At 30.8% G+C, this 12275-nt stretch overlaps 1 protein-coding gene across 1 annotated transcript; it reads left to right on the top strand.

The window, feature by feature from the left end:
• Positions 1-473: 473 nt before the first annotated feature.
• On the top strand, positions 474-5410 carry LOC126781792 (splicing factor YJU2). The gene is made up of 5 exons (XM_050506829.1): positions 474-635; positions 711-923; positions 1720-1894; positions 2276-2453; positions 4912-5410. The coding sequence occupies exons 1-5, from the start codon at positions 612-614 to the stop codon at positions 5273-5275; spliced, it is 954 nt and encodes a 317-aa protein (XP_050362786.1). The 5' UTR covers positions 474-611; the 3' UTR covers positions 5276-5410.
• Positions 5411-12275: the final 6865 nt, after the last annotated feature.

The raw sequence follows: 12275 nt of genomic DNA on the forward strand, positions 1-12275 counted from the left end.
TCGCTAATATAAACTTTTTTTTTTGATTTAGTGATCTAATAAAAATGTGTATTTAGGTAACAAATAGGTACTAAATGATTGTATAAAAACAATTGCACAATACGGAACCTCTGTGCTGAAATTGTAAATTGTGAATTTTTAAATATTTTTTTTGTTAATGATTTAGGTACTAAATATTTAAACAGGTACTAAATAGGTACTAAATACTGGTATTATTTTAAAGCTGATATGTCAGTTTGTACAGTCACTCTGATACACGCAAATTATCATATTCAGTTTTGTCAAATTCAAACAGAATATAAGAATTAAATATTTTTTCTAAACAAAAAAAAAAAAATTACAAAAAAAAGGTTTATATTCAACATTGTAATTTTCAAAGACCCTATAGTGCATTATCTTTGCCTTTTCCAAGAAGAAAGAGTGAAAAAACAATGCGATGTTCATGTTTTTGACAGATGTCATGAGTTATGTTTTTACTTTTAATGCGTGAGTAAAGAATTTACTCGTTAATCAGACGTGATTAAGCTAGGATTGAAGTGTTTATAAAACGTTAACTAAATAAATTTTAAGCTACAGAGTAGCTATAAGATCGTGGAACTTTATATTGCAAAATGTCTGAAAGAAAAGTTTTAAATGTAAGTAGTAGCTTACTCGTGCTCTATCTTATTATTTATCAAGAAACAATTTAAGACAATTTACTATTTTTTCAGAAATACTATCCTCCGGATTTCGATCCGTCAAAGATCCCTCGTATGAAATTGGCGAAGAACCGCCAGTATACTGTTCGTTTAATGGCTCCTTTCAATATGCGATGTGCTACGTGTGGTGAGTATATTTATAAAGGGAAGAAGTTTAACGCTCGCAAAGAGGATGTGGAGAACGAAGATTATCTTGGGATAAGGATTTATAGATTTTATATAAAAGTAAGTGCACACAAGTATTGAATATAAAAGTAAATAGTACTACTAACAGGTATTATTAAGGTATCCAAACTAGTTCTAAATATATCAGGTGATAATAAAAACCTGTTATAAGCAGAATCTAATTAAATATGAAAGTAAATCTTTATATCCATATACTGTATCATTAATCTATCATTTAAAAACAATTCCAATCACAACTGTGGTAAAGATAAATAAACGATTTTGACATTGAATTGAAACAATATCATTGGTCGAGATCTTGAATAATCTATGATATTCACTTTGGGTTCATGAGAAAATGGCATTTTAAAGTCAGTGAAATTGTAATTGGAACTTTGGAAGTTAAATTAAAGTGGTTGTAATGATTTAAGTGAAATAGTTTTGTATTATAAATGAAGGTAAATTAATCAAGAACTGTTAGTAGTATGTAATATAGCAGAACTATTAGCAAATTGCACAGAATATGTTACTAAGGTTTGTTTAGCTTTAGTCCTTTTTTGATTGGAATAGGGCTTAGTTTATAAGCAGAAATGACAAAATGTAATGTGTTAGAAAGTTATTTTTTAGATATGAATTCTTGTACTATGTTTTATTAATTATAAGTTCCATAAACAACATAAAAAGCCTTTATATTGATTATAAACAAAATGTTAAAATCTCTTACTATTTATCAAACATGAAATCTTTGTAAATTATAAATAAAGTAGAAGTTAAAATTTACTTATATTTAGCAACATGATTAATATTAAGTACATATATATAAAAATACAAACACAAACTACATATGTTCTTTCAGTGTACAAGGTGCCTTCAAGAGATATCATTCAAAACCGACCCAAAAAATACGGACTATGAAATAGAGGCAGGTGCTACTAGAAATTTTATGGCTTTGAAACTTGCCGAGGAACAAGCAAAGAGAGAAGAAGAGGAACAAAAAGAAGAAGAGGCTAATAACCCAATGAAACTGCTTGGTATGTTTGTATTTTGTATAAATATTACAGTATCTACCTCACTCTATTAGGATTATTAATTGAAATGATGAGAGCATACCCTTAACTTAATAACAGTTGAGTGTTCTTGATTATATTTACTGATTCTCTTCTTAATATTATCATTTTATTAAAAAATTGTATAACATATATTTTTTAATCTAATATATTATTTAATGCAAAAACAAATAATAGTTCAGTCAAACATGCAATCTTTACAGTTTTATAATATAAGTACTATACTTATAAGATATGTCGATTTTAAATAAATTATATGTCTCAAAAATGTCTTTTTTCATAGTCTTACATCAATAGTAGTATTTAAATTTCACAATATTAAAATTTTTTATGTAAATATTCCAGAATACAGAACTGAACAGTCCCGGCAAGAAATTGAATTGCTAGAAAGCCTCGAAGAGTTAAAGGAACTCAATAGACGGCAGCGCACTGTTGACTATGAAGGTATGCTGAAACAGTTCCAGTCAGAATCTGCCGAAGAAAGGAAAGCCAGAGAAGAAAAAGAAGACAATGAGTTCATAAAGTAAGTTTATTAGACTAAAAGATCTTATAACATTCTGTTTTTATGACTTGATAATGAATACCATAAATTTATCAAGATCGTGAACAAAATCTATAACATTTTTTTAATTTATTTTTAATCATCCTGTGTTCTATGATTAAGATAGTGATGATAGATGGCTTTAGTGTGAACACCTTAACTTCTTTGAGGAGTTCTGCTGTTTTGTTTTATATGTTTGTTGCTACATCTTCGCCAATTGAAAGCTGGTGCTGATGAATATTTTATCACATAACTCTCAGATCTATAATATGAATAACATTAAACATAAGAATATTACAAAATATAAATATTTAATAAACAATTTTATTTTTAATTTATAATTATATTTACAATAAAAATGATTTGTCTGTCTGTGATTTCAAAATAATTGCCTCTTTTTAAATATGGATATTTGCAAGTTACCAAGTTTATTTAAGACTACCGCTGTTACTTAATAATTCAAATATTTTATATATCTAATTATAATAATAATAATAATAATAAAAAATCACACAAAGACATGTACACAATTTTAGTTCACAGTCAGCTAAATCTATGTAGGTCTTTTGATGAATTTTTGTCACAAACTGAATTCTACACTGCGAAGCCACGGGTTTTACTAGTATCTAATTAAATTTTCTCAGTGTTGCTTTGCCTGGCACCAACCCCAAATATTAAATAACACAGTAATATTATATCTTGTCCTAAAGTAGCCTCTTTTAAGAACTTCAATCGCTATGAAGTATGGTGACTTTTAAGGGATCGAGTCACATATCTTATTAATGTAACGAAAATAATGCTCGTAGCGCTGGTCATGCTGGCGCTGGTGCAATTTTGACGGAATTGTCTTGAATCCTAGATAAGCCTACTATAAGGGTACTATTTAAATAATTACACCCATAGATTTCAGTTCATCACGGAGTCCTCGTTATTCCGTCCGTTTATCCTTTGGGAATCTTTTACGATGCGATATGAAACTCAAATCTAAATATTTTCAAAAATGTCCATCATACATTTTTTTTTAAATATAAACAATACGGGCAGTATTTAAACCAAACCATTAAATAACAAATATCAACATTTAAAAACGACGATCATAATGCCACCGCTTTTATTTTCAATAAAGTCCTCTTGCCAACCGCTAGCGGTAATGATATATTTAAAGTCTATACCGTATAAATAAGATTTTTGCCTGTCAATACATTCACATAGTAAGTAACAGCCTATTAATGTCCCGCTGCTAGGCTAAGCCCTCCTCTCCCTTTTGAGGAGAAGGTTTGGAGCTTATTCTACCACGCTGCTCCAATGCGGGTTGGTAGAATACACATGTGGCAGAATTACAATGAAATTAGACACATGCAGGTTTCCTCACGATGTTTTCCTTCACCGTCAAGCATGAGATGAATTATAAACACAAATTAAGCACATGAAAATTCAGTGGTGCTTGCCCGGGTTCTCCTGACTACCCATCGATCTACCCTTCCTTCCATCCGTTATTATCCATGCATTTATACTTTCTTACAAGTGTAAATGCATCCAGTAACGTAAGCCATTGTTTATATTATTTTTATAATGGAATAGTAATTTTGAAGAATTATTAATACTCCTATTTACCCCTCCAATTAAGCATACAGCTTCTGTTAGGAGTGGGGACGACAATAGCCTAAGGGGTCAGGATCCCCTAAAAAACGTCACTCTTTAATTCACATTTGCCAATCACCACCAGCCGTTTTGCGTTTGTCGTCGCCTAACCAAAAAACATCCTCCCATTTTGCAGATCACAACCAAATAATAAAAATATTAATAATCTTTCCATTTTGGACAAAAAAAAATTAAAATGTAATTCTTCTGTTCTTTAAATGAAGATGAAGATTTGATAAAAGATAATAAGTCGATAAAAGTATTATCTTTTTGAAAGTTACATCATTAGTTGCTATTAATGATGCATTTACTGGAAGGATGTAAAGGTCCATACTATGTTTTACTTGTACTTTTTTGTGACTCGATTTCACTTTCCTTAATCAGAATAAAATTCGAACTTGAAGTCACATAAATATCAAAATAAATTAGCATTACGATAAATACACCAGCAATGTACCATGAGCAGCAAAATCAACTAACGCCAAAATGCATTTGCCGTTGTATGTTTTCAACATAACCTGACATCTGAACATAAATGGAATTCCATGTGTAGTTCTATATATGTACATAATGACTGCCTGAAGTAAGCAGAAACTCGTAAGAGTAAACAGAAATACATGCTTCAAATTTCAAAATTTTATTTACAACACTTCCTACTTAATAAATATATATATTTTTGTATATCTAGCCGTATTTTCTTCTATGAATAAGACCTATTTCGGAGAAGTAGAGTATTTAGGAAAGGATTACTCCTTTCGCAAAGACGGAATATACTTTATATGATTTTATTTTATTTCAGGTCAGTGAAATTCAACAATGCACCTAAACATAAAATCGTCGCGGAGGAAATTATAGAAGACGTACGAGATGCAGACGAACCGAAAATAAAAACTCCCAAAGTTGAAACATTGCCAACAAAGATAGTTGAAACTAAAAAAAGTGAAACATGGAACCGAAGTATAGGAGGCCTGTCAAAGAAGCCAGCTCTAGTTAATCTTGTACGGACGAAGAAAGTGGAAGTTAAGGTTGAAAACGAAACAAAAGATTCTCAAGATTTAAAAGACAATACTTCAAATAGTAAAACATCTGTAAAAAATATACCGTCAGCATCAGGACTCTCGTTACTGGCAAACTATTCTGGCAGTGATAGTGATTCACAGTGAGTGATATTAAAATTGTTCTATTTAATGTAACGAATTGTAATGCATGATTTTAATATTTTTGATTTAATTTTTTCATATAATTATATGTCAGTACAAAATCAATTCTGAAAATTGAATAAATAAGTTGACAACACAGTTGTGACTATCCATTTATCTGGGATTTATTATATTCATCTTATTTTTTGTATAATGTTATGCAATGATAATTATGATCATTTTTAAAATATCTTATTAACAATATTTAAATATAAATAATTTACCAAAAATCAAAAAAGTTAAAGAAAGTTAGTAAGTAAGGAAAAATTACTTTAAGTAACTAATGATTCTGTAATGTGTGTTATCTATAGTTCTATACTTAATATTACTTTACCTTTTGTAAAGTGTGTGAGGTTGTAGGGGGTAATCTCTGGACATAATTAACCGATTTTGAAAATTATTTTACCAATAGAAAGCCACATCCTTTGTGAGTGTCATAGGTTATATATTAACCCAAAAAATGAAAAGACTTTGTGGTAGTGGAGTTTGCAAAATAAGTCGTAGAAAAAACGGTCGAACGAAAACGTTTCTTACGAACGCTGCCTTAACGATGAGAGATATATTATTAAGTTCTCGAGAAAAGTTGTAGAACTTGATAATGCCTACAAAAAAGTCAGTAACAGCATATGTCTAACTTTTTTTTTTAAATTCATTTTTATAGTTTGTTTTTTGGTTGCATAGCTCAACAGATAATTTTAAATATCAAATACGCGAGACAATTTTATTAATGTTCGGCCAATCGATCACAAGAAAATTTTTTTACCGCCCAACGAAGTTGGCTCGGGCCAGCTAGTAATTAATACTATCAATAGTCTATGTCTGTAACAAGAAATTTGTTACAAAATTTTCTATGTCAATATGGTTGATATTATCAATAGCGATAGTTTCAGTTCAAGGAACTTGGATGTATTTATATTGTTTGATATTTTTAGGTACCAAAGTTGACAATATAGTAAGTAGTTCGTGATAAAGAAAAGCTTACTTTGCCCCGTGGTCTAATGGTCCACGAAAAGCTTACTTTGCCCCGTGGTCTAATGGTCCACGAAAAGCTTACTTTGCCCCGTGGTCTAATGGTCAGATTACATAACTGTAAAAATTAAGTATCTAATATAGCAGATTCACTATAGGCCAATAATATTCCTAAAGCAAACTAGTTGATTTTTTTTTTGAAAAACCATTCTCGTGTTACATAATACAATTAAAAAAATGTTATATATTCATATCCAATGCAATAATGTAAAAAAATGCAGAACAATATAAAACGACACCCTTTTTTCGTTTTTGATTATAATCAAATGACTAAGTAGAATTTTTTTCTCATTTTAAAAACTGCCCAAAGATGGGATGATTTTGACGTTCAAAGAGGCAGACAGGAGCAAAGGATTTCATGCAATTTTTTAAAAACTAATTCTGATTGATCCGAACAATCCTTAGCATAATGTTTCAAGTATATCGTTAAAAATTACTTAAACATGATTTTGTATCATAATAATAATGACCGAATTTCGGTAATCTCTAAAGACTAGCTATGTGTGCAAGCGATATTATAATGCACCAGGATACACTCTCTATTCCTTCACTGTCATCGTCCGATAGGATGAAAACCCTACACGACTGGTGAGAGATCTTGAAAAATATTGATTGACTTGAAAACTGATCCTATCCACGATTTGAACTCACGATACCTTAGAATCTAAATACTAAAGACCAACAAGCCACTTTATTTAATATAATAAAGAATTGATAAATATAAAATAGATTTTATAAGATCTGCGCATCAACAATTTATTCTTCGCACATATTACCATTATTATACGTAAAACGTAAGGCGACAAAGGAACAAAGTTTTTTGGATAACGTAAAAATTAACATCCCTTAAAAACAGACAATGGTGAAAAAACCGAGTAATGAAACCATTTCGTATTGGTTAAAAGTCACAATTTAGCAGCGAGTGACACGTTTATAGTAGAAGAAAAACAGATTATAGCCAGACGGTTAACAATCGGCTTAAATCGAAGTCAAACCGACTGAATACCACCGTTCCGCACTTTTTGCCGCCCGACCTTCCATTTATAAAAGTGTCAAGTGCATTCGTGCTATGAAACGCGGCTTTCTCAGCCCGTCCTTCCTCTATTTGTAAATAGGTAAATAACGCACTATGTCATTTTATTATATTTTTTATTTAAATCAACCTAAATTATAGTTAATTTCCAATATGAACCGTAACATAGATATTTATTACAAAATTCCTTTTTAGGCGAGTTTTAAAGCATGTCATCGTAATTCGTCACAGAACGAGTTCTCGAATGCAAATTATTAAAATTCTAATTAGCCGTACATCAACATTCTGAAGTAAAAATTTAAATTGTTGCAATTTGCAAGCTCGAAATAAAAATTGTCTGCGAGGACGCTCTTTATTTCTTATTATACTTAAATGTCTCGTTTTTGATGTCTGTATATAAAATGTTACTTGTTATAATCATAAATTTTCACGTAAACATCAAAACGTCGAAAGTAGTTTAAAAGAAGAATTTAATCTACTTTTTTTAAGCCACGTAGATACCTGGCCTTTTATGGAATTAATTGATTGGAAGGGGCCGCCCGGTAAACGTAAACGGTGAAAAAAGATTAATGTTAAAGTATGTTACTTTAAATTACTCGTAACGCCCTAAAAACGCAATAAATAAATATTTGTCATTTTTTGATAACATAATATTGTTCATAATCCTTAAGTACTTCAAAATAGAAAGCGGTTTATTTAACTCCTTATTATATATAATTCGTTGAGAATCGCGAAAAAATTTGTGCAGACGTAAAAACTGATAAACAGCGGTAATTTAGACTTGTCGTTGTATGCATTACTTGTGTAAAATTGGATTCTAAAAACAATAAACGTCAGATCTTATGAAAGCGAACACGTCGATTTTGTAAACTCGGGATCTCAAAATAACTGGCCGACATCAATAGGGATGATAATATAATTACATTATATTATTATATATATAATATAAAAACTTTAATCCGTTTTCTTTAGTTTGACTATGAGTATCGATCCTGCAAATCGATATTCATACAAAAAGCTCACGGTTTTTAGATAAATACGGATTGGATCCCGAGTTCTTCGTCGACATAAATATAATTTTTTTCAAAATGTAACGGCTTCGAGCCGACACGTTTGAGTTAAGTTCTGAGAAGTAGAGTTGTCGCGGCGCCGCCCTGCGCCTGTGTTCGTTGCTCATCTAATAAATAAAAGGCTGCTTGGGAAATATTATGTTACGTCTCAGGGTGTTTTTTGGGTGAACGCTTGCACTGTGGTCGGGCGCTTTGGCCACTCGAGCCGTTGCAATTAGACAGTCGCTTAAATAATATATATAATAGAAAGTATATTTATAGTTAATATATTGCGTTTTTTTTTAATTTTAACATTTACCATTTTTTATTTTAATTTATAATGTTGTGTAATATAAATCGTTGTGTTATTTCAAATTCTACAGACCTAGTGCGTTAAAGATTGTATGTAGTACTTGTATATAAAAACAAAAACTTAAAACTTTATGTATTAAACAAACATTAAATTTAATTCAAATGGTCAGCATTTATTGAACAATTGTCGACACCGGATGCTACTTATGGCCCACATGATTGATTAAAAGCCGCAACTTATTCATCCCATTATAAATAAAGTTGTTAATGGAAGGCGGCTCGCTAGTAATTGGACCTTAAAATTCTTTAACGCACACACACGCACAGTCCTCCGAATCCTTCTGGTGGGAGGAGAGATTCCCTCCCCGCTATCAAGTTAGGGTAGACCGGTATCATTCAAATAACGTTCAACGATCCTTTCACTTAAAACCTCAGACGTGTATCATACGTTCGTGTACTTTTTGTTAATAGCTTATTCTTTCCCATCGCAAATTTCTTTGTAGATAGTGTTGAAGTATAAGCTTCCCGCATTAATTTGATGAATGAAAGTACCCTGTGAGGTCGTTCATATGTACCTACTAAATTCCGAAGTCTGCCATGCAATAAAATCCTTTAGGCTTAAGATGTCTTTTGAAAAGTCGCCATTCATAACTTGCTTATGCCAACATACAACGGTTTTGTATGACCGGTAATTTCAAATTGCCGTCAAATAAAACTAAAAACATTTTATCCCCGAATATTAATAAAATATAGTAATTGCTGCCAATAATCGCCGTCGATAAAAAATGTGACTAAATTTTGTCTAAGGATTGATAAACTAATAAAAAAACATAGTTATTTGCTACAATCATTCAATATTCAGGACGCTATCAGATTTATATAATGTCTGAGAAACTGCCCATTAAAATTATGACAGGCCATCTACATTCCTGAACAACAAAGGCCGACCTACGATTAAAATAACACCTCCTTCGTAGAACGTATACATACATTTTATTTCACAAGGGCCCGTAACGTTTCCGCTGGGGTCCGATGATACCTTTTTTCCGAAGCCGTTGAAAAAACTTGGCGTCCCATTAACAATAAGATCAAAACTAGCCGCACGCTACAATGGCCGGCGAGCGCCAGCCTCCAACCGCTCGACAGATACTTCCAAGAATTGCGCCCTTTTGTAAAATGTCCAACTCATCCTGGGCGTGTAAGTTGGCGAACTTGCATTCCTGGTGCAGAACCACTGCACTCGTACGTGCAGCGTAGCCTGGCACACTGTACCCATGCTCCACTTGTATTCAAATTAAAAAACAAAATTATTTATACACATAAACTTACTTAACAAAAAGTTATGTTACTTTAGTTTTTTTAGAAAATTGAATAAGTTTAAAAATCTTATCTTGGGTCTTAAAATGTAATCAGACATGATTTGGAAAATACTAAGTTTATGATACATTATCAAATTCAATTTTAATTGATAACAATCTATAAATTCAATTTTATTCAACATCAAATATACTTTATTCAAGTAGCTTCTTATAAGCACTTTTGAATCAACATTTTTAAAGATTCATTTAACTAAATGTAAAGCTACTGCCGGTTCGGAATGTAAAATCTATCTAATAAGAATTAGGAAGAAAATAAGTAGTTACTTTATTCAGCAATAATATAAGCATTTAAGAATCATATACAATTAAATTTATTTATTCTACAACAAAATTAACGAATATAAAAAATCCGTTATTAAAAAGACATCTAATAAATATGTATTGCGAATCTGAAGAGTTTGTATAGTTTAACGAGCTAAATCTAGAAACTTCGTCTTATTTGAAAAATAAGTTTTGCGTTAGTCCATTTATTGAATAAGAGAACGAGGCTAATGTATGTTCACGCGACGACTCAAGAGCGATTCCGTAACCATGAATGTCAACTAATATAACGCACTGGATAAAACAGACATGTACACAGTATATTACTTTAACGCGGGCTAACTGCAAGGTACAACTATATATAATGTAATGTTGTTTACTACGAATGATAATAATACATGAAACTATTTTTTTTTTCACAATAATAGTATGATAAAATAGTTTCACTGTATTAGATCTTTTTAGACTATAAAGACAAAAGAAAAGACAATCTTATCTTTAATTTAATATTCCCCTTAATTGCAGTTTTACATTTCAACTATTAATAGAAACATTTGTTTGTGTGGTGTTCATCACAATTGACATGGAATTTTATTTTAAATATTAATATCAATTTCAATGGCCATTATATTTTGAAATATGGTATTAATCTCTTAAAACAATCTTAATCGGACAAAAAAGCATACCGTAAAGTACGTCAGTAGATTCTTTATAACATCCATTATGCAATGTGGTTAGTCACAATATAAGGATCGGTACAAAAACTTTTGACAATAATATAAAAGTAATAAGATTTTGAACATCCATTAGAGAATACCCCCGCATAGCTCCCACGCTCGATTGTCCTTCAGGGTGGTTGATTTACCTTCAATAGCCGTATGTCACGTTTAAAAAAAACAATGATTTTTTTCTATATGTCTTAATGGCGGTCTAACATTTATAGGACTTTAGATTTTACGTAAATATTTAAAAAAAATCTTAAATGAGTTAGTGACGCATTTTCTAAATAACCAATACATTCTTTCAAATCAAATATATTAAAAATTTCAATAATATCTCATTGTTCATGTCAATAAAACATCAACCATTAATTTCTGTCCTAGTCATAGTATTTCTAACCTCGACCAAGTCCTTACCGTCGTCAGACCCCCCGCAACGGAACACATTTATTTACCACAAATTCCTTTCGTCTACATATTTAGTGTAATGCATAATGAAAACAAATGGATTTAAAAAAAATAAACATTTATAAAGTACATCGAGTTCTTGATCTCAAAATTTTGTTTACAGCTTTTGCTTAATGTACTCACATAATATGTAATACAGTCCAACAATAATTGACTTTTTATTCGTGAGTATGAGAATTTAAGATGTGATGATTATAGCCCGTATCAAGTATAAACGGTGGCCTCAAAAATTCCAACTGACTATGCAAACACTTGTCGCAGACCGTAAAATTTATAACACAAATATAGGTATAATATAAAATGCCTCGTTCGCCGGGAATGCTGTCTTTAAGTTTTATTTTGCTACGTGTGTGTATGCGTGTACGCATGTAATGGTGACCATGGACAGATCCTTTGTGTTGGCTTGCATCTCTACTTTAACTTCGAAATATTTTGAGTCATTACATAGGTTAATATTTAAAACAGCCCAAAAGAATTGATTAAGTACGTATTTCATTATCTGTTGTCAATTTTTTATATCTTTATAAATACTATAATGCTTAAGCTATCTTATATTGAAACCCAAGCAGCTGTTACGCTCGATAGCTAATTGAGCTTGAGACGTTTGAATCGTCAAATTAATTAAAGATTAATTTAAAATTCTAATAATCTATAGGTATTCATAAATTATTAAAATTTTTTACTCATTAGTAAACGGAAAAACATCCGAATTCG

Source organism: Nymphalis io, chromosome 4, assembly GCF_905147045.1.
Source record: "Nymphalis io chromosome 4, ilAglIoxx1.1, whole genome shotgun sequence".
Classification (NCBI taxonomy): domain Eukaryota; kingdom Metazoa; phylum Arthropoda; class Insecta; order Lepidoptera; family Nymphalidae; genus Nymphalis; species Nymphalis io.

Excerpts from the sequence above, each read along its gene's own strand:
- LOC126781792 (XM_050506829.1), top strand. The coding sequence starts at position 612 with ATGTCTGAAAGAAAAGTTTTAAAT. Across the intron at positions 636-710 it reads CTGAAAGAAAAGTTTTAAAT|AAATACTATCCTCCGGATTT; the intron begins GTAAGTAGTAGC and ends CTATTTTTTCAG. Across the intron at positions 924-1,719 it reads TTTATAGATTTTATATAAAA|TGTACAAGGTGCCTTCAAGA; the intron begins GTAAGTGCACAC and ends ATGTTCTTTCAG.